At 39.7% G+C, this 23,321-nt stretch overlaps 1 protein-coding gene across 4 annotated transcripts in view; it reads right to left on the reverse strand.

The window, feature by feature from the left end:
- Nucleotides 1-23,321, reverse strand: part of SORCS1 (sortilin-related VPS10 domain containing receptor 1) — a 581,564-nt gene that overhangs the window by 103,264 nt on the left and 454,979 nt on the right. For all 4 annotated transcript variants that reach the window (XM_012661649.1, XM_012661648.1, XM_012661647.1 and 1 more), the window contains exons 10-17: nt 20,639-20,785; nt 12,238-12,340; nt 11,908-11,984; nt 9,953-10,044; nt 8,081-8,188; nt 6,465-6,582; nt 4,824-4,954; nt 1,606-1,719 (exon numbers count right to left, since the gene is read on the reverse strand). In XM_012661649.1, the coding sequence (XP_012517103.1) occupies nt 1,606-1,719; nt 4,824-4,954; nt 6,465-6,582; nt 8,081-8,188; nt 9,953-10,044; nt 11,908-11,984; nt 12,238-12,340; nt 20,639-20,785 (890 nt within the window). The remainder of the gene's footprint in view (nt 1-1,605; nt 1,720-4,823; nt 4,955-6,464; nt 6,583-8,080; nt 8,189-9,952; nt 10,045-11,907; nt 11,985-12,237; nt 12,341-20,638; nt 20,786-23,321) is intronic.

The raw sequence follows: 23,321 nt of genomic DNA on the forward strand, positions 1-23,321 counted from the left end.
TCCCCTACCTCCTCCCTTCCTTCCTCCCTTTCTTTTTTCTTTCTTTCTTTTTAACTTTTTAATATCAGAATTTTCAGATATGCACAAATATAAGAAAATAGCATAATAAACCTCCATGTGCCCATTAACTCCTCTCCAAAAATGATCAATATCTATCCCTTTCATAATACTATAATACTTCAAAACAAAACTCAGACAATATATATCTCTAAAAAAACAAGGCTGCTTTTTTTCTTAGCCTAACCAAAATGTCTTTATGATACCTAAATACATAACTATAATTCCTCAATATCACATGTGGTGGTTAATTTAATGTTTCAACTTTACTGGGCCATGGGGTGCCCAGATATTTGGTCAAAAGTTATTCTGGGTGTTTCTGTGAAGGTATTTTTGAAATGCGATTAACATTTAAGTCAGTAGACTTAAATTGCTTTCCCTAGTGTTGGTGGGCCTCAACCGATTAAAGGCCTCAATAGAACAAGAAGACTGACAGTCTAACAAGTCCTCCCAAGTAAGACAGAATTCCTTCTGCCTGATGGCATTCAAATTGGGACATTGGTTCCCCACCCCCCCAACCCCCCACCCTTTGTGCTTGAACTGAAACGTTGGCTCTTCCTGGGTCTCTAGCCTCCTGGCTTTTGGACAGGAACTACATACACCATTGGCTCCATGATTTTCAGGCCTTCAGCTCAAACTAGAACTAAACTGTCAGCTCTCCTGGGTCTCCAGATCACTTACTCACTCTGCAGATCATGGCACTTACCTGCCTCCATAATGGAATGAGCCAATTCCTTATATTTCTTCCTATAGACATATATTAATACATCCTATTGGTTCTGTTTCACTGCAGAGCCCACACTAATATATCACCTGAACCAATGTATGTTCAATTTCCCCCAATAGCTCAAAATGTCTTTTTAGAGATTGTTTGAATCAGAATTTAAGTAAGTTCTATATGCCATTTTTAAGTTTATAAATATCAATTCCATTTGTGGCAACGTCATGGAATTTTTTCCTTTTCCTTTTATTTCTTAAATAATATTGAATAAGCCCCATGACACAGAATATTAAACACAAAATTTTAGAATCTGATTCCAGGTTTATAAGGATCAGAATGCACGCTTTAAATGTGTCAAGAGAGAAAGTGAAACACATTCTTTTTATACTAGTATATTCCTGGAAAGTCAATGAGCTCCTTTTCTGACTCCAGGCTCCATGTCTATAAAACAGGGGCATGCACATATGAAATATCTATTTGGCCTGCCTCACCAGGGATGCAGTGAGGGTTAAAACCCACTTCACATGATTAAATAGTTTAGAAATAAAAGTATCCAAAAAATGAAGAAACATATATATTAATATCATCATCGTCGTCTTCAACTAAGAAACATATCTCATTTCTTTATTTCCAACTGCTGTCTTATCCTCAGATGAAACTTATACAATTAGTGCAAAGTTGTGCTGCATTATTAAAATGAACAAAAGCAATTACATAGTGCTGTAAGGAAACAACCCTGGCCTTTGATCAGTAGCAATTCTGTCGGTATAACACATGGTCAAGAGTAGCAAAGGTTGGCCTCTCAGGTCACTACCTCAGATACTCACCCAGTACTATTGAGGTAACTCTGTCCCAAGCTGCAGTCCTTTGACAGAGAGGATGGATTGAACCAAAATGCCGGCAGACACTGGCCATTGCTGTGTCGCTCATAACCATAGTCACTGTTGGGGAAAGAGTGGAGAAAAACCTTTCAGCAGGTGGCAAAATGACAGAAAACAATTCCATGTTAGTCCACAGCCAACTTCTACTCTATCCAATTAGTCAAAACACAAACATTCCCTGGATCGATGCCTTCTCAACAACAGAACTTTTTTTTTCATAGAGTATCTATCAATTATTCATGAAAATATCCTACGGAACCAATAATGCCATTTAAACCCCTTTAACCTGAGAGAGTAGATTATTTTCTCATTAGAAGGATACACAATGCTGATGTGGTTGGACCCAGGGAAAGCTGTAATGAGAAAACAACAGGCAATGGTGGGAGCTCAACTCTCAGTGGCAGCTTTGAATTAGAGTTTAACACAGCCACAAGTGGCACAGTGCTCATTACTGGTGATGTCTTTGGGATGCTCTTCCAAGACATCTGGATCTCCCAAGTAGAGCTGAGCCAGGTCCCTCTGTGCACAAGCCATATGCTTCAAAGTCACAGCCAAAAAGGAAACGTCCTTCAGGAGTGTCCCGAGCATTCCCCTAAGGAAAAGTTTTATCCTAGGCAGTTAGCGCTGCCAGTGGGGACTAACTGTTTTGAATCTTCTGCCTACTTTGGAAATTTCTCAGCCTCCTTTCATTCTTGCCTCTAGAGATCTCTGAGTTGCCTGATATATTTGGCTTCTGGCAGATGAACCTGGGCACAGAGAATGACGACAAATTGCACCTCCACATGCACAGACAAATTGCAGGCAGCAAAGAAGCATTAGTAGGAATTGGCCCATGTGTGTGATGGAGGTGAGATGCTGGCACGTGAGCTCTGGAAGGAAGAAACAGGCTCAGCTCAGGGGGCTGCCACCAGGCAGCTGGTACTTGGAATTCTGCACATACTAGCTGGATTTGGTGCTGGTTCAACAAAGCATGGGTAGGAAGACTTCGTAATTGCTGCCTACGGGACACCCAGTGTTCACTTTAGGGAATTCCTTTACAAATGTTGGAGAATGACAGACAAGGTCATCTGGGGAACTGTCCAGGGGAAAGCCAAGCCAACAGGGAACATTCAGTGACAATCGCCTTTCATTACACTACAGCCAGGTGGAATCACCGAAACTGTAGCTACTGGTAGAAACCCAACAAGGTCAAGATGAGCCTTCCACAGTAGTTTCAGAAATCACGAAGCTACAAAATATCCCATTTGACCAGAAAATCTCACAATGGCCTCGTTCACGATTCATTTCCCACTTCTCAGGATGCATTTCACTTGGTGGGAGGAGTAGCAGATTCCAATCGCAAATGAATGCAGGATTGGGCCAAGACTGAGGGGTGAGAAGGATGGGGAAGGGAGAAGCCTAATTGTTTTCCTTATTCTTTGTTTCCTTCACTCTAGATTAGCTTACAACTGAAAAAGAAAAACAACACCCATGATGACAATGATAACAAAACACTGGCTTTTTCTGGATCTTCAATCTTGTAGAAAAGATTCAAAAAGAAGTAAATGTTTCCAGGAGAAATTGGGAAATTGGGACATCTCGCTTCACTTTTTCTCTTTGGTTTTGTATCAAAGCATAAATTTGTTCTCTGCAAAGGAATGGCTGTTTCATAAGGCCAAAGCTAAACCACTGATGTAAAATGCTAACTTCCTTTGCAAGTCCTGCTTGAAAGATAGGCAGCAGCAGTCAGGCTTTGGAAGAGGGATGTGATGAGTGACTAAAATCTCACGGTGGTTTTCCTGGTGAACGTATTTCAGGGTGTCAGTCCCGGAGGGCAGAACAGAGATAAAATATTTTTGTCATTGTAATAGAGTAATGTTGCCCTGACTGGAACAGAAGTCACAGTTTGGGAGGCCCCTCCAGAGTTCTCAGTGAGCTCCAATGCAACTGCAGCACTGTTGCCCTCTGGCTGAACCCAGAGGGATACAGCATTGGGTCTTAGCTGGTCTTGCTCAGGGACAAAGGGGAAACAGCCCTTGGGTTATCGCTCTGAGTGCTGGGAGCCAATGTTGCCAGGCCTTCCCACTACTGTTTATACAGAGAACATCTCCAGGGATCTACCATGATAAAAGGCTCACTTTTGCTAAGATATGTGATGTGCATGTACACAGTATCTCAGCCCAGTCACTGATACTCTGATGATCACGTATGTGACCTATGATTACTCCATAGCTAGAAATAAATTATTAAAGAATGACTTTCATTCTTATGTAAGTCAAGTTTTAATTCTTTAACATGTACATGCATATTTAGGAATTGCTTCCTCTAAACTAAAAACATGTAAATAAATTAAAAAGAACAAGAAAAAAGGAAGAGGGGAAAAGATAACAGGAAGTGAGGTGGGAATTACCAAGGGAGTTGCCACCGACTCATCCTCAATCATTTGTCAACCTCACCTGAACACTGAAGACAGAGAACAAGTCAAGGGCATATCACTGTCCCCACAGCTAGCTTTCTGCCTAGCAAATGTTCCAGGAAGACCGCTACAGCGCTCTGAGTTTAGTTTAACCTCCACATGTGCCAGTACTTATCCAGTTTAAACTGGCTTAATGCTGGTAGAGCAACAAGTTTCTTTACCACTGGGTTCACAGAGTTATGGATTTGCAATGTCATTGTACCCATCCTAGCACTGAGTTGAGGAATGTCTTCCATAGATCTCATAAGCTGTGGTCAGCTAACCACTGATTGAAAACTTTCAGGGACAGAAAATTTACTGCCTCTAAAGGCCATTGTTCCATTACCAGGAACTCTAGATTCTAGAGAGTTTTCATCTTAGAGCACAAATGTATTTGCACCCTGAAAAGTCCACTTACTGTTTTCAGTGTTGCTGTCTGAGGCAGCACAGGGTGGATCTGGTCTTTTTGTTCTAAGAATCTATCAATTACGTGAAGACAATTACCAGTCATCTTCTGAATCCTCTTTAAGTCTAATTAAACACTTGATTGTCCCATATACGCATGCACATAACTAATAAAACATAATGGCCTCAAGAGGTAATTTTGTAAGAATACGAGGCTTGCTGCTTAGCCCAATGTATGTTACTATTATTTCAAATCTAATTTTTCATGCTGGGCCATGTGGATGTGATATACGGAATGACTCCATGGGATAACTGTGAGGCTCACCAGTCAAAATCAGCCTCTGTGCAGACACAGGGTTCAGACTCCATAGCTCCTGCGTATTTTCCTTGCATACACTTCCGCTCTGACTTTCGCTTCTTATAGATCCTTTTCGCTCCCATGATGCATGCTTCCCCCTGTGAGGAGACAAGGACGACACACACTTGGGCACATAGCTTGGACTTTCCCTGCCTCACATTAGGGCAGTTTAGGGAGATGTTCACAAACTTTAGTCTAATATGGACTTTGGTGGCCCTCTTTGTGCTAACAGCATTTTTTTATTTTTTTGATGCTAGAGCCCTACCCTATTACAGAATGTGACTATAGAGACAATTCTAAGAATTGCTGAGGAATGTGTCGAATAACATGCTTACATTCTTATGTATTTAGCAAACCTTTATTTGGCAAGATGTTAGGTGCAGTGCTATGAAGGATACACAGATGAGTAAGAGCCTATAACCAGTGTATTGTCAACAAATCTGTAGTAATTAAGTTCAATTCTCTTATGATAAAAGATTTATATAGTTGGTCAGTTATGAGCACATGAAAGAAGAGTATTGCTAAGAAACATGAAGATTCATTTTGTCCCAATTTATTACGCCTCTGCTCACATAACTTTATAGCACTGATTTTATGTTCGTCTACCAGTGGAGTGAGAGAGCTAAACTCAGTGTTTTTCCACAAAATAAATAAAAGCTTTGAATATCACAATGCTTATGTATCCCAAAGGGGAAAATATCAGTAATGGAAATGAGCAATAATTTTATTGTTGAGTCTATGAATACAGTGGGTGTTTCTAGGTAATGCAACACCCACTATCAAACACAGCTTCTTTTGTGTTTCAGAAAGACCAGCGCAGAATTTTGTTTAACCTACTTCATACTGTCTTTCTTGAGCAAACTCACTTTAACTGGCTTCATTACACATCTACAAGCAAATATATTATTTAGTCTAGATTTGGAATATGTGATTTTTTATTTTGCCTGAATATTGTGATGGCTTTGAAGCAAGAACTTCCACCATATCCTTCGAGAGGCCTGGAGAATGATATCTACCTTCAAAAAATCAAAGAAAAGATGTTTCCAGCCAAGCATTTTGAGATGAGCTGCAGAATTGAGAAGCCAGGACAAGTTTCCTGTTGATAATTCTGCATTCTCGTACTCTGTGTACCTTGGAAGGAGGCAAGATGCACTATATAATCCTAGGGAATCAAGGCAATGGGGAGGAAGGATTTTCCTGGCACTGCTCACCCAGCATCATTTTGTTATTTTATGTCTCTGCATTGCTAGATAAAATTGAAGATCTTTTTCTCGCCCCTGCCCCCACCACACAACCATACGACATGCTCAGATAAATTACGTTTGGATCTCGGTGCTGAGTTGGTATTTCATTTTGAGTTGTAAGTCTAAGCCAAGCACATTTGAATTTTATCTCATTATATCCTAGCACAATAAAAACAGAAATGACTTCACAACAAGCTATAAATGTTGAGTTTGTTCACTGCTGTGGAACACAAAACATATAAGAAAGCACTAGACAGACATTTTGGCCTAGAGAACCCCAGTTCCTACACCTTAGCAAAGAGCTTTCTCCCACCACCTCCCATGCCTCCTGCCCAGGGATCAGTCTCAGTTCTCTTCCTCCTACCTGGCTGTGCAGCTGCCAAGGTCTGTAGTCCTCCTCGGCACACCGTCTGTCAAAGATGGACTTGTAGTCCACTTTGACCAGCTGCCATTCAGAGCGGTGGCTGAAGTGTCCAAACACTCTGTAGAGTTCATGATGATAAAAATAATCACATTGATAACCATGCCAACATTATAACAAGAGTTAGCATTTGTGGAGTGAGTACCTTGAGTTGGGCGCACGCTAAGCACATTACATGGATCATACCATTTAATCCTCAAAACATATTTACAAGGAGGGTACTATTACTGCTTCCACTTTACAGAGGGATAACTTGAGCCTCAACATGCAAAAACCAAAATCAAGTCACTAAGAACCAGTAGAACCAGAATCCAGAGTGTTTGACTCAACAACCCACTTGAATATATTGTACCACAAGAATGGTTGAAAAAATACTCTTGAAAAAACAATCACAAATGCTGTATTCTACATAGTTGTAAGATTAGACTTCTGGGCTCTCTTGCTAACGTACATGGTTCCCATGGTTTCCATGCTATTTTACCTTCCCACCAGTTCTGAGGGAAGGTGGGAAGCAGAGCTAAGTAGTTACAAGGGTTTCCCACATTGTACATTCTATTCTCCTTACTCAGAGAGACTCAGGGATTTAATGAGGTGGTTGAATCACCAATCGTAGGAGTGAATAAAAGCCACAAAGTGGCCTTTTGGGTCAGATTTTTAAAATCTGTGTTTTGCAAATATAAAAACTGAATAAAGACAGATTATGGAAAAAATTGCTAATTTAGTTATGTTTGCCATAGGCAAAAGTATACCTATCTGGCATATTAAATTTTTGCTGTTTTCTACCAATGAAAAAAATGGTGGTGGTAGGGGGTAGAATTAGAAAATGTACCAAGTATTCCCTTTGATTTTGAAATTTTCATTGATGACAGAATCAACTACTTTAAAACCTTCCTTTTCTGTTTTCCATGTTCAACTTTTTAAAGGAAGGAAGTATCACAGATTCATATTTGAAATTCAAAATCCATGTTTTGAAAGCCTTAGGCAGCTGAGTCATTAATCAAGTCTTTCACAAATTAATGATCATCACTTTCCAGACAAAAGTGAGTGTAAATGCAATTTCACGAGAACAGATTGTTCTCATGGTTTTCCTAATGTGTCTCACAATTGGGTTAGGTAAAGAGCCAGGGAAAAATACAATCCTCTGAGGCATTTTGATAAAGCTCTGTGTTCTGACTTAAAGTGAGATCATTCTTATGTGCCTAAGATTTTCTGCCTATCCAGTTTGTTTATTATTAAAGTCCTAAATGTATAACTTTATTTTCTATTGAAATCATCACATCTAATTTCCATAAGTCCATTTAATACAGAAAGAAAAGAGCTTTGCCCTTTTTCTGTCACCCTTCTTCAGTCTGGGTCTCTTAAAAACTATCAAAGAACCAAGAAAATGGTTGCCTGCAATTTTCCTTTTTCTTTGCTGGGCGCTCTTGCCATGAGACACACTGACTTTGCTAAAAACCTCAAACCTAACAGCAGCAAATCACACAGGCTTAGCTGTAAACCACCTCTCTGGATTTGTTCTCTTCCATTAAGACTGGAACACATGATGGTTTTCCACTTACGTCATGATAAGAGTCTCTTCTCCAGGTTCCCCCAGAACCCCATCCACAAAAAGTGGAATAGATGTGAAACTGTATTTGCTCCAAGATCTCCCTTCATCAAAACTCAACCTAATGACAGAAAAAAAATGAGTCACTGGACCTCAAAAGAAAAAAAATATATATATCCTTTCAAAGGAAAGATACTATCCACAGGAGAGAATACATTTTAAAAGTAGCCAGGGCATTGTCTAAGTGAGCCTTTCATATGACTAACGTTCTTTTTATTATTATTATTATTTATTTCAGCATATTATGGGGGTACAGATGTTTAGGTTATGTATGTTGCCCATGTCCCCCTCCCCCCACCAAGTCCGAGTTTAAACTAATGTTCTTCATCACATCAGAACATAGAAACACAGTTCGGTAAGCCATTGGGACCCAGGTGTGTTAAAACATCAATAAGGATGGGAGAGGTGTATGACACAGGAATGACAATAAATCTTTGGTAGAATTTTTTAAAATTTTGATATTTTATTAGCTCTTAGACCTCAGTGTGACCCTCTCCAAAACCTCACTGCTATCTAGTCACGGGACTTACAGGTGATCCTGAAGAGCTATAACCTTGCAAGATTTACTCAGCGAGATTTCAACCAACCTATCTCTTAGTGGCCAAATCCTAAGCCTGCCCTTCTTATGCTATAATAAATCCTAGCTGACCTCATCGAATGGGTCGGTGAAGAGGGACAGGCTCTTGAGAGCAAGAGAAGTCTGCAGTTCTGATGGTCACTGCAGTGGTGGAAATGTTTGCCTCCTCCCCAAAATTCAAATGTTGAAAATGGAATCACCAAAGTGATGATATTAGGAGGCAGAGCCTTTGGGAGATGTTTAGATGATAAGGTGGAGCCCTCGTAAAAGAAATTAGTGCCCTTATAAAAGAGGCCTCAGAGAACTGCCTTTTCTCTTCTACCATGTGAGGATACAGCAAGAAGGCACCATCTATGAACCACAAAGTCAGGACCTCACCAGACACCAAATATGCCAGCACCTTGATCTTGGACTTCTCAGCCACCAGAACTGTGAGAAATAAATGTCTGTTGCTTATAAGCTATACAGTTTATGGCATTTTGTTACAGAAGAATGAATGGACTAAGACAGTCACACAGGATCTTTTCTTTGGCCCTGTCTTTCCCGAGCTAAGCCTTTGTTTCTCTTTTGCAGTTTTCCCTTCAGCCATCAAAGTTACTAACAGTGGATGGAGAACAAGGCTTTGACTCTGGATAAGCTCACATATGGAGAGAGTCACTTTCAAGCACACACATGAAGGAGCCTATTGGAAACCCCTCTAGAAGAGAGGGTTTGCACAACCATCTGTGGAAGACCCCCAGGCAGAATTGGTTGCAGAATGTCACCTCAAAAAAGGAAACTAAGGAAGCAGGATCAGGAGAGATAAGATAGGAGCAAAATTATCATGCACTTCTAAACTCTCTGCGAAATGCACGTAATACATGCAAATACTAAACTGCAGGAGATGTTATTTGAAAAAGGTGACTGTGAGAAGTTAAGCTACTCAGAGACCATACCTGGTAGTGAACATTATTCTACCTGTGATTGTGTTGAGAGAATAAGGTCCTGGTGGGTGTGAGGGTATTGTTACATTTGAAAACCATAATGCAATTCCTTTCTAAAGGCACAAAACCTCTATCTCTCTCTTTCTCTCTCTCTCTCTCTCTCTCTCTCTCTCTCTCTCCCCACCCTTTCCTACCTCAACCCCTCTAGCAGACGTTGACCTTTTATTACAAACATAGTCACAGTTTGATAGCCTGACTCCTACACTGATCTTAGCAGTGCAGAACCATCAGGTGCACACGTCTCACAGGCAGCAGGTGCCCTTACCAAAGATGTCGAATTGGGAGAGATGTGTGTTTCATAGCAACCAGGACTCCGCCTTGATCCAGGTATAAAACACTGTGTTCTTCTTCAAAGATCTGGATGAGGAAAACACATACACATGGACACACATCATATGCACACATAGCCAGCGTTCAGAGACTCAGTCTTCACGTGAGGACAAAATTCCCTCCCATGATAGAAATAGGTTTCCTTAAATCTTTGAGAAAATACAGTTATAAAACAATGCTTCCTAACATGGGCTACCTGTACCATTGGTGTTATGTAAAATGGTTTTAGATGTGCCCAAAAGAAATTTTAAAAATGAATAGTTATAGATTCATGTTTATGTTCCCTCATTTTTATGATAATTTCTATTGATTTACATTTATGATGATGTCAGGATATTGGGTAACTGTTATATATTATACATATCTAGATGGAAGGAACCTTAGAGATAGTTTACTCCAACATTCTCATTTTTATAGATGAGAATATTAAGGTTTAGAGAGATGTCTTGACTTGCCTAAGGCCATGCATATAGTAATTCACAGAGCTGGGACTCGCTGCATCACGGAGCCCCTTTCCAGATCTTATTGTTTCGAAGTTTCCAAGTGGTATCAAAGAAAGCTATTCTTGTTTAATTCATAGATTCTCTACCACATCATAGGTAGCTCTGATCAAAATGAAATTATCATCTTTGGGTACATGTGTCATTAGGTCTTTCTCCAATTGTGGAAAAACCAATTTTAAGTCAAATGGAGATATACTGAAAACAGTTTCTAACTCCTCTCTATATAAGATGCATGCTGTTTTGTCACTCAAATTGCTAGGATAGCCTTGTGTGGAGTTACACTACAGCCATAATCTTTTTCCCCTTTGTTTACTTCTCATACCCAAGATGTGCCCCACGACTATAGAATTAGAGACTTCTTTGCCTTGTTTGGGGTGTTGGAAGGAATAAAATGGGATCCTGGCTCTCTATTCTCCTTAGAATAGGTCAAATTTCTACATACCTCCAAGATCAATTGCTCTGCGGTTTCTTAAGCAAATTTTTTCCCTTCTTTGCTCCTATCAAAATATGAAAATCCCACTGAGGACCTACAAAGGGTTCGAAGCTAAGAAATGACAATTGGACCATAATGTGGACATCTCTATCTAAAATTTAAAGCAGAGTGCTCTCGTTGCTAAGTGTGATTACCTGTGCATTAGATTTCAATTTACAGTGCTAGTTATTGTATGATAATTAAATGTCAGTGGGTTATTAAAACATGTTTATCGAAGTGTAACAACCATGCATTAGGCACATATCTTGTTATGATTGCTAAACCTCATTAAATGCCTGTTTTATAAGCCATGGGTATCTAATTTTCATTCAGAAGAAAGGCAGGAAGCATTTAAGCTAAATGCTTTGGTTTAAAGTGATTCCATTTCTACTTTCTCTAACATATGCATCCTGACGGTTATTACTCTGTCTTTTGCACATGAGATTTAAACATCTCAGAACACCACCTGGGTAATGGCTATTTCTATATCACTGCATTCCTCTCTATTCTGACTTCAAGGCAAGGGGAATTTATTGCAACTCAGCGTTAAGTATGCAAGCTATCCTTAAGGCTCCATGTTCCCTATATATGATAAACCCATAGGAATTTTGGTTTTCGTTTAAGGGAAAAATTTAGTCAGACTTAATTGAGTTTCATTGTCACTTATAAACATTCTTATATATAGGCTCTGAACAAAGAACATCTTTATTAAATGATAAAAAATAAATTTTTTATCACAAAATATTTCCTAAACTTAAAGACTTAAGGCTTTCATAAAAAAAGGAAAATAAACATATTAGCAGGCTTTAGGGTTTATGTTCAGTATTGCTGAATAAGTTTCCAGAACTGAATCAAATTGGACAATTTTTATGCCATCTAGACTTCAGGGCAACTTGACCCAGGATATTTTCTTACCTGCCTCCAAGTGTTCCCTGCATCTGAAGAGACAAACATGCTGATGTCGCTGTCTGACAATTCAGAACCTATGTTACCTAGAAAGAGAACATCACCATTAGTGAAAAGAACTTTCTGCAAAAGCTAACAATGGACTGCATTGCCTGGGAAGGAGTTTGACTGCAAACATTCTGTCTGAGCAGGGGTTTTCTGCATACTTGCTTCAGGGCCAATGGCTTAGGTGCCTTTCAAAAATATTTTTAGCTTGCTCATTATGTTCCAAGCACAGATATCTAGCTTCTTAAAATAAACACCATTTTCAACAGCAAGCAAACCAGGCAAGCTTCCTACCTGATGCCACTATGATGCTGGGAGCTGTGTCTTTGCTGGCAATGATCCCAGATGTGTAGGGGTTCTCAGAGACCTTCAGGTGAAGATGTAGTGAACAATAGGGCTGAGAAGAGAAAAAAGTGAGTACCATAAAATCATATAATCTAAGTGGTCATTTAAAGTCTAGATTCAGAGCACCCATCCACCCATCTATCTAACCAACCATCCCATCTACCATCCATCCATGCACATTTCCATCCACCCGTTGTGCCAAAACATACACCCATCCACCATCTTTCTTTCCACAAACACCAGTGTCCATTAAGCGTGAGATGGCTGCCAAGCTGAAGTAGAGAGCACCTTTGTTTTAGGTATAATTTACTGACTTAATCCCATTTGGTCATTTAACAAACATTTTAGTACCTTACCTTTAAAACCATGGGTGAAGCTCATGAAAGGGTTACATTAACGAAAATTTAATCTCTGTCATTACAGAGTTTACAATTTAAATAGAGGACATGCGATCTTTCTATTGACTGCCATAAAAAAAGAATATTTTAACGGCCATAAAAAAAATGAAGAGACAAAATAGTGTGAGATTTTAGTAGGTGAAGAGCTTATATCCAACTTTGGATCAGGGATGGCTCTAAGGAGGAAAGGGTGCCTGAGGCAAAGATGGGTAGGCTGCAAAGAACCCGTGAGACAACAAAGAGCTTAAGGAACATTTCAGGCCAGAGTCATATTAATGACAAAGAAAACGGAGCAGGACAGCAGAGCAGTACAGTAGTCACACAAGACTGAAGAGGAGAAATGGGTGATGAAGCCAGGAAAGAAGGATGAGTTAAGCTGGGAGAACTTTAAAAAAGTCAATTAGCATCTCTTAGCCACCCTCTATTTTAGACCCTGGTCTTGATTTTATAGAAAAAGCCATATGACATATGAAACCGTGTTAGAAGCCACTAAACAAGTGACATAAGTGTCTCTACCAGGATATTATCAGAATCAGTGTCGTTCAATATAAAAGTCATACTTGTAGACAAAACGCACTAGTAAGAAAAATGTAAATGGAAATTTAAGGGACTTGTTTATCCGTGAAAACAACCTTGATCAAATTCTTTGATTAAGATGTCGACAGTTTCCAAGAAAAAAAAAGGATAATAAATCTTTTACGGATTTCATTTAAAACAGTTCTTGTACTGGTTGTCAAAAAATACAAGTTTATGTTTGAACCCACATTTCTTTTCATCTCTGAGGAAGATTACTTTCTAATCTTATCGACTTGAGATTTTGGAATCACCAATGTATCTCTGTTATTACTTTTATTCTCCTCTGTAAGTCTCAGGCAGCAGATATTCAGACAGCTACAGATACAATGATTAAATTTATATAGGATGGAGTAAATGACAAACTAAAAATGAAATTCAGGAGTAAAAGCAGCCAAAACGCCAGTGAAATAAAATAGCAGATCACAATAGGGACTTTTCTTCACTGCCAACCCAGAGAGTAAATGTCTCAAGGAGTCATAATAGTAATAAATTATTGGTTGTTTTTTTTTTTCTTTATCCTTTAATTTCCTACTTCCTTTTTTTTTTTATTTCAGCATATTATGGGGGTACAGATGTTTAGGTTACGTATGTTGCCCTTGCCCCTCCTCCCCCCTAAGTCTGAGTTTCAAATACGTCCATTCTTCGGGTGGTGCACGTTGTACTCTTTGTGTATGCATATACCTGTCCCCTCCTCCCTCCTCCCCCCTCCCCCTCTCGCCTGCCCAACATGCAATAGATGTTGTTCTTATATGTGCACTTATGTGTTGATCAGTTAATACCAATTTGATGGTGAGTACATGTGGTGCTTGTCTTTCCATTCTTGGGATACCTCACTTAGTAGAATGCGTTCCAGCTCTATCCAGGAGTATACAAGAGGTGCTGGTATCCATCAATACATGAGTGGATTAATAAAATGTGGTATATGTATACCATGGAGTACTATTCAGCTTTAAGAATAAATTATTGGTTTTAAATAAAAATTTCATGTAAGGTTTCAAATAAAAGTTTTCACTTTATAATGCTTGATAAGAATAAAAAAGACAGCCTCTATAAGAAGAAACATCAGACCCAGACACTTGGCTTTTTCTTTTTGTCCAAGGGGAAGGCTAGAACAGATACTATTAAAAGTTGCAGGGCAGCGTTGTATGATGCTCAGGTCATGCTGAGACAGGATACAGTGCAGGTGTCAAATGATTTCTCCATGAAAGTTTTCCTGACAACCGCAGCCTATCTGGCCTCCCCTTCTCTGATCTACAATAATTTATTTTACCATGCACAGTGCTGTATCATCTATTTTGAGTATGTCCAATCTTATTCCCCTAAGAGATATACTCTACAAACAAAGAGAACCCATCAAATACTACTTCGCATTTTCTGTGGAGCCTACCATAAAATCTAAAAACAGATAATAAAAGCTTGCAATACCAAGTAATGCTTTTTTGTTAGGACATGAAAGACATCACTTTACTATTTTACTAAGAGCAATGCCAGTAGTATGTGAGTTTTATTATAAACCACATCATCTGAGTAATGTTGTGAGCATCTCCATGGCATTCCAAGAAGTACAGTACTTCTTAGGGTGTATCCTTAGACACGGGGGCTTAACGGAGGGCCTCTTGTACCACCTAACAGAGCAGGACATCCCTGGCCACGGGAGCACCCAACTTGCAATCTTGAGCCAGCTGCTTGCCACGGTACAGACTGTGATGCTAAATTGCCACCTGATGCAAGGATTATTCAGTAATGGGCACTTCCCGTGACAAAGGAAAGAGGTCATTTTCAATTGGCTGTCTCAGCACTGCTCTGTTGCTATGGCTTTCAGGGGCTGAGATATATGAATCTGAGAAGAAAAGACACCAGTTCACAAGGTAGTAGCAACAGCAGAAACGATCTTTTGGTGTACTTTTTCCTCCACTCGCACATTTGTAGTACTGGATTGCCCCCAGCTGGTACTAGGAGAATATTCTGTGGCTTTTTTCTTCTTTCATTTTTTTCAAGGAAGTTATATGTGGTCTCCACAAATGTTTTAAAGAAAAATACATAAAGTGTCTCATCTTCACTTTTTTAAAACTTTTGTGCCTGACCAGTTGTGGACATTTGTCAAAGTTAAGTCATAATTAATATATTTTATATTAATATATTTATTTTATTATGATGACTGTCAAGTCGCTCGAAGTTCCTGAAGTACACAAGACAAAAAGATCTCCAATTCTTATGCAAATTTTGCCCAGAAAAGAGTATTTTGTAGTCCTCTCTCTTCCTTCCTTCTTGTCTTCCTGCCTTCTTTTCTCTCCTGAGCAAATACGTGCTGAGTATCTACCACATGCCATGCTAATTAATAGTCACAGCTCTTTCTGTACCCTTCCACAGTTGTCTCCAACTCAACAGATTAAAGCACCTATATTTCCCTGCCCTCTCCACATTAAGAAAATATAGGAATGTACGCCAAAACCAACAATGATCTAGCAGCTGCCTTACAGAGGATGAGGGGAGCAGCTCACATGTTTGGAAGCTGCCTTTTGAGTCCTTATAACACATAGGCATATCATCAATTGGCTAATTCTGTGAGTGACTGCATCCTTAGTCTTTAATCTTTTCAGGGTCAAGTACAAAGTTTGAGAATCTAATGCAAATTAAGGACCAAAAAAAAAAAAAGTGCATGAAAACAGGTGCACAGAATTTTTCACTTAATTTCAGGGAGTTCACAAACCCCTAAAGTTCATCAGTGACCTGTAGGTCACCAATTATCTTTTTTTTCCTTATTCTTTTATCTTTTATTTTAACCAACAAAATCCTTTGCCCACTGCAAGTGTTCAATGTCTGCTGGATTTAATTGATCCATTATTTTCTTTTCACATCAAATACTTATCATTTATTCCTCCTGTCTAACTGAAACATTCTACCATTTGGCCAACATCTCCTCATCCCCCCACTCCGCAGCCTCTGCAGAATGGTCACTAGCATTCTACTCTCTGCTTCTGTGAGATCCGTTATTTTAGATTCCACATGTAAGTGAGAACAAGCAGTGTTTGCCTTTCTGTGTCTGGTTCTCTAGGTGATTCCTTAATTACCTACTGTGTTCCTAGCACTGTGGATGGCCAGTGGGGAATTAACAAATGATAGAAGACATTTCCCCAGCATGAAATAAATCAACTTTAAAATCTGTTAGATTTGAGGGTCAACCAGCTTCAAATTCTACTTCTTTCTCCCCAACCTCTGTTATCAGTAGCCTTTAGATCTTATCTTCATGGTGTCTTTATCTCCATGGAGGATCCTAACCTGAGTATTGTACTGAAAAGACAGATCAGAGCTTTCATAAATAACCAGGCAGTAAGCGTCCCCAACTCCCTCCCAATATACACACATTTGTGCAGTTTCTGACTCGGAATTGCAGCTGGAAATCCATGGATCTTTAGGAAAGAGTCAATGGCACAGAACAGGGAGGCCCCCGGGTCAAGAGGCTGGGTATGGGATATTCAGCTCACTGCAATCCATCAAAACACGGAGCCACAGACAATACAAAGGAGGCGAAAAACAGAGTCAAGAATCTCCTGGGGCAGCTGCCTGCTCAGCTCCAGCAGAAAACTGCGAGCTGAATCCATAAAGAAGTCAGGGCCCCTTTCCATGGAACACTGCGCTTCCCCTAAGGGCCCAAGGATTTGTCACAGGCTCAGCTCAGCTCACATCTTGCCTCTTGGGAGCCCAATCCTGAGGCTTTGGAGGCAGGTGGACCATGACCTATAATACCCTATCTAATTGTACAATGCAGTCTTCAGAGGAAAGAAATCTCAGCTGGGCCCTCCAGGCAATCAGTCTAAAAGTCCTAAAAATACAGCCCCAAATTACCCTGGATGTCTTATTTCTATAGAATACATTTTGCCAGGAACATTCCATTTGGGGCTGCGATTCTGAACTTATTCCACATTTGTAACAGCCCTGCTGAAAATCTCTTTTCTAATCACTAGGCTGTGCTTTTGGTGACACTGTCACTTTCCAAGTACTCACAATCTAAAATCACTTTTTATCTCCTCTTTGCCACTAGCTCCCAAGCCTGAAGAAGGTTTTTAACAATCTGAGTCTCCTGTAGCTTAAAGATTTTCTTTCCTATTTTGTGCCTTTGGCAGATTTTTCTCTCCTGCCCACTCCCTTTGTCATTTTCCCCTCCTCACCCTGCAGCCTATTTTATGAAGCTCAGGATGAAACTACATTAAGCAACAGGGTTAATAAGGAAGGAAGGCTGGAAGACGTCTGTGTTCCATACATCTGTATCCCAATAATTCATCTTTCTTCAATCTTAATGAGCCTCTTGCTTTTGTAAACTTTGGGGACAACTTGAGCCCATGAGTTTCAGAAGGTGCATATGACGACTCATCCTCCAGTGTGACTCTCAGAGGGAATGAATGGCTTCCACTGAAGTCCAGATGTGAAACTCAAACAATACCTTTCAACGGAGTGCATACTCTAAACGCACACAACACTTATAACAACAGTATGCATATTGAGCACCTGCCACATGGAAGGTATAATTATAATTCTTGGAGATGATTCTTTGGAATGACTAAAAAGATAGCCCAGTGCCTCTGCTCATGGAGCTCACATTTCAGCAGGGGAAGATGGACAAGAAAGTCAACAAATGCATGTGGCTGATTTCGGAGAGTGATAAGGGTCATGATGAAAAATGAATTGGGACAAATACAACGTTAGAGGATGTTCAAGAAAGCTCTCTGAGATTCAGGTGATCAAGCAAGGATGTGAATGCCAAGAAAAAGCCAGACAGGGAGAAGGACATTTTAAGAGAAATAATGGCAAATGCAAAGACCCTAAGACATAGATGAACACGGTGAGTTGCTGGGATGGAAAGAAACATTCCATCTCCCATCACGGCTTGGAAGGAAGGAAGGAAGGAAGGAAGGAAAAGGAGGTTGGAGAACAGGCAGGAGATGTAGACAGGGGCCTTGCATGATAAGTAATTTAATTTATTCTACATGAATTAGAAAGACATTAGGGGGTTTAAATAAAGGAGTGATATGAATTGATTTTTAAAAAGTTTAAGTTGATATCATTTACATACAATTTTAGAAAACAGAAATCTAATATATGGTAAAAAGAAAGCAGATCAGTGATATTCTAGGGCTGAGAGCATGGGTTATAACTGCAAAGAGGCATGAAGGAAATTTTGGGGGGTGATGGAAATGTTCTATCTTGATTGTGACAGTGGTTACACAGGTATATGCATTTGTCAAAATTCAATGAACTGTACTCATATAAGGAATATGTGTGTATGTTTTATCTCACTAAGGCTGATTTTAAAAAAGGTCACATTGGCTGCTGTCTAGAGAATGAATTGCCAGGCCGAAATAGGAGGACCAGACAGAAGCCTGTCACTGTGGGTCAGGTGAGAAATGATGGTGGTTTGGATTAGGATCCTCCCAGTGGAGAGGGGAAAGCAAGCTGATACTGCATTTATATTTTGGAAACACAACAATAAGACTTCCTGACGCTGGGTTGAGGGTGGAACAGGGAATACCTTGCTAAGTGCTTTGGTTAAGAGGCATTTTAATGGTCCATTTATAATGCCAGAGCGCCCAGGCTGGTCTATTTAGGTGGCAGTTAAATTCTCTCTCATAGGCATTTAATCTCCAAAGTGAAGAGAGGGAACAGAAGACCACATTAAGGTATTGGCATATCCCAGGCATCTTTGGTTAAACGTCACAATGTTCCAACTGAGAATAGCTAAACTAGGAAGGTGGCCTTGTTTTTAAAAATGTTACTGAACTGTGCCTTGCATAGAGTAGGTATTCAATAAGTAGCTGATACATTTACTTACTCTGTCACTGGCTTTGTGCACTTACTATAACAACTGGCTCTTCTCCCCCTGTAAGCTGCCAGTAATAAGGGTGGAAGCTGCGTGGGAGGCTGGATTTCAGACTGCTTCCCTGATGCACAGTGACAACTGTGATATCCTCTGCAACTAATAAGGTCAAGCGATGACTGCTGGTGTGTTCTCAAGTAGGAGGGTGACCCGTCTCCAGCTGTGTGAGATGAACCTGCAAAGTGACTGTCCAGACTTTCTGGGATGGAAGGAAGCTAGCCAAGTGTGGACAACATCAAGGTGTAATTGTATGAAGAGTGCAAACAACTCTATATGTGTAGTTTATACACACACACACACATACACACATACACATACCCCAAGCCCTTCTTACTAAAACTAAGTGGTCTTCCCTCTAGGCTTACATCCTGGTCTCTCCCTTTTCTAAATGTAAACACAACTTATGAATTGTTTAAAGAAATCGATAATATTAATTTAATAATACTTTGTTTTGCACTTTGTAACTAATCTCTTCTTCCCCCCTTGTGCATTCTCTTAGTGTCTATTGTTGTGTCAGAGATGAGGCATCTGAGCTACTAAGACAAGTATAAAGGTGTGACCCTAAAATCTTTCATTTATTAATCTACTCAAGTAGACAAGTAGACTGCAAACTCCTTGAAGGCAAGGTCCGTCTTTGATCCTCCTATGGATGTCATCCTACGTAAAATATATAAATAAATGCATGTTAATCTAATTACTTATTGCTTAAATGTAAGACAACTAAAAGAAATCATACTTCAAAGTAGGGGTCAGCAAACAGTTTTTATTTTAAAGGGACAGATAATAAATATTTTAGGCTTTGTTCACCATAAAGTTTCTGTCTTGACTACTCAATTCTGCCCCTAAAGAGGGAAAACAGCCACAGACAATATGTAAATGAATAAGCATGACCGTGTTCCAATAAAAACTTATTTAGAAAAACAAGTGGTGGGCCATATTATGCCCACAGGCCATCGTTTGCCAACTCCAGCTTTACAGAATAAGACAGAACGAATGGAACATATCATAAAGAATACCAATAGGGGTTTAAATCAGTTGTTCTTACTCTTTTTTGAGTCATAGACTCCTCTGAAAACGTGATTAAACATCTCCACAGGAAAATACTCTACACAATTTTGCATTCAGTTCATCAATTCTACAGCTGAATCTATGTATTATTAGTTCTGTAACAGGTTAGTCATGAGAATGTAAGGCTGTTTGGGACAAATCCAAACCAGAGACGGAAACTACCTTATTCTCCCTAAAACTACCATTTGGGGTCCTCATTAGAACTTGGGCTGGAACCAAGGATCCTGGAAGGGCACACGAAACTTCCCCATGTTCTCCTATCTCCTTGGCACATCACAGGGATGTGGCTCTTCTACACCCTCTGCCTTCACACCCTTCCCTGCCTGCTTTCGTTCATGAACTGAGCAAAACTCCCAGAACTGCTGTCGTCCTGTGTTTAACATCCATTTCCAGCCCTGCACTGTGTGGGGCGTTGTGCTCCCACATGAAGACTCACCAGCAAGCAGCGCACGGGGTCCCCCCTTAGATCCGTGTCTGGTGCCTGCAGCAAACGCCAGTCTCTGCCTTTGTTATACGTGATGAAAGTCTTCACTTGGTTGTCAATCTTCTTGTTAGCCAAGAACATTCCCTTTATCCCTGCTACCTGGGAAAAATTGACATGGCTGAAAAATATATCAATTTGAGAAGGAATATATTTGTTCACTTTAAAAAAAGAAAAAAAAAAAAAGCAGGCTGTCAAATTCAGCCAAATGCACTTATCTTGGAGGAAAGAGTGAGAATGGTGGAAGGGGGGTGATGCTTAGGTATAATGATTCCCAGGGCTGTTGGAGCAAGAGATTGGTGCCCCTTATCATATGGGGGTCACAACATAAATTTGATAGGGGCTTCATATTACCCCTAACGTAGGTTGGCAGAAGCCTGCAGTTGCCAAGAGATAAACTCTGATGCTTTCTATTCTGTTGCCTGGTAAATAAATAGTCTTATTGTATGCTAGCATAGCACCCAGAATCTCAAACACTTTATCTCTTTTAATCCTTTTAACAGTCCTCTTCAGTATCACGTATTCGATTTAACAGCTGAGGAAAACTCAGGCTCATCCAGATAAGATGACTTGCTCGAGGTCATACTGCCTAAGGACACACATTAAGGGTTAAACCTGGGATGTTAACCCAGAACTCTATGACTTCACAGCTCATACTCCCAATGACTATCTAAATTATTAAGCTATCTGTAGGTTTGAACGATTAAAAGAGGTCAGTGAAAGCACCTGATCCAATTACTATTGTTTTTTTTTTTTTCAATAAAGGACCTCTCTTCAAAATACATTGGATATAAGAGAAGAGTTTTTAAATGGAAAGAGACAGTGGTTTCCCTAAATCAGCAAATGATCCCTACTCCATTCTCCTAACACTCTTGTTCTCATCATAAACAGTTCTCGTTAATTATTTGGCTCTGAAAATACAATTACCTCCTCTATTTCATATGTTAGGGAAGAAGTAACAATGGGTAAGTTGTTAAAATTGTGCAAAAACAAATCATTGATTGTGCATTACATTTTTCAGGTGTTTTAGTTTATCGAACACATTCATGCATATTTCACCCTGCTTGAAATTATCGCAACCCAGAAAAACTGAAGGGCAGTGTGAAAAAGGTCTGAAATGTGTCAAGTAGCACATTCTGACAACACATGTGCATTATCACATTTAATACAATAATCACGATGTAACTATCATTAGCCGCATTTTGAGGATGAGAAAATGGAAACTTAGATTAAATGGCTTTCTGGAACACACACAGAGAGTAAGTGAATAAGCTAGCAAGCATATTTGAACCTTTAACTTAAGTCGGGTCCTTTATTTTATAATATGAAAATTTTAAACAGAATATAGTAAAGCAATAGCTGCCATCCCTTCACTCCTTGCCAAATACCAAGCACCATGCCCAACACTTTATATATAAAACCTCCAGTACTCAACATACATCTGCACTGCAGCTCTTATCCCAATTCTATGGATGAGGAAACTGAGGTATAGACAAAATTTAATTGCTTATGATTACAGAGAGTTGGGATTCAGACCCAAATCTGTCTGACTTCCAACATTCTTTCAACAAATACAGCTCTGAGTCTGTCAATTCAAAGAGGTTGGGTTTTGATCAATAGAAGACAACACATTTTGCCTTTGCTTTTGACACAGTCAGATCTCATTAGTTTGTACCTGCTGATTTGGCATCTGGGATAATTTAGAGTTGGGCCAAATTGGTACTCTTTTGGAACCACAAGTTTGTTAAGCAAATAAACAGTGTAAGCGAATTGCTGAGAGGAATACTTTGAACTGCTTAGGAAAACAAGCAGCATTTTGGGCAATCAACGGCAGCCGGAACAATTCTTGTGCGTTGTGGATCCTCAACAGATGCGGAAGGCATAGACTCCAAGAGCTCTCTGTCTCCCAACGACAGCGTGTTAATTACAAACAATATTTAGTAATTCACTACGCTAGCGCCACAAGGGCTGCTCACCAGGGAACACCATATTGGTTTTGCATATGTTCAGGAGGCTGTTACATACTTATAAATATGACTTACCTGCCAGTTCTTTAAAAATTATATTACAGAAATCAGAATTTTCACAAAGTCATACTGGTCTTCCCTCCATATCACACTCAGAAATGAAAAACGATTGTCTTAGCCATTCAACACTCCAGAGGGTTACAATAAGTGCAGAAAAAATGAAAATGTTACCTATTCCACTAGTTTCATTGCCCATTTTCCTTCTTGCCCTCTCCCTCTTTTGGCAAGGATGTCAGAGCAGGGTTATGCACGCTTAGGAGCTGGCTCATTTGATTTGTAGAAGTGGTGACTTTATTGGCCCCCGACTGCTTGGCATTATCAAATGCCACTTGAACAGAGAGCTGCACTTTGTAATTCATTGCTGGCAGCTTGGCCTTCAGGTTTATCTTGAGGAATAAAAACTTGGCAAAGTAAAGGGAATGTGTGTCAACAGGGGACAGAGCTGGAGAGGGTCTGCTTATTTTCCTCTTGCAGCCAAGGCACTTTATCCATTTGAGGTGTTATTTTTTTTATTTTTTTATTTTTTTGCTCCTTTGGCCTAGTCTACAATAGTCAGCCCTACTCTTAGGTTTTTGTGCCATTCCCTGCTCCTTTCACTCTGAGCTTGAGAA

The sequence above is a fragment of the Propithecus coquereli genome, unplaced genomic scaffold, assembly GCF_000956105.1.
Source record: "Propithecus coquereli isolate 6110/MARCELLA unplaced genomic scaffold, Pcoq_1.0 Scaffold73, whole genome shotgun sequence".
Classification (NCBI taxonomy): Eukaryota; Metazoa; Chordata; class Mammalia; order Primates; family Indriidae; genus Propithecus; species Propithecus coquereli.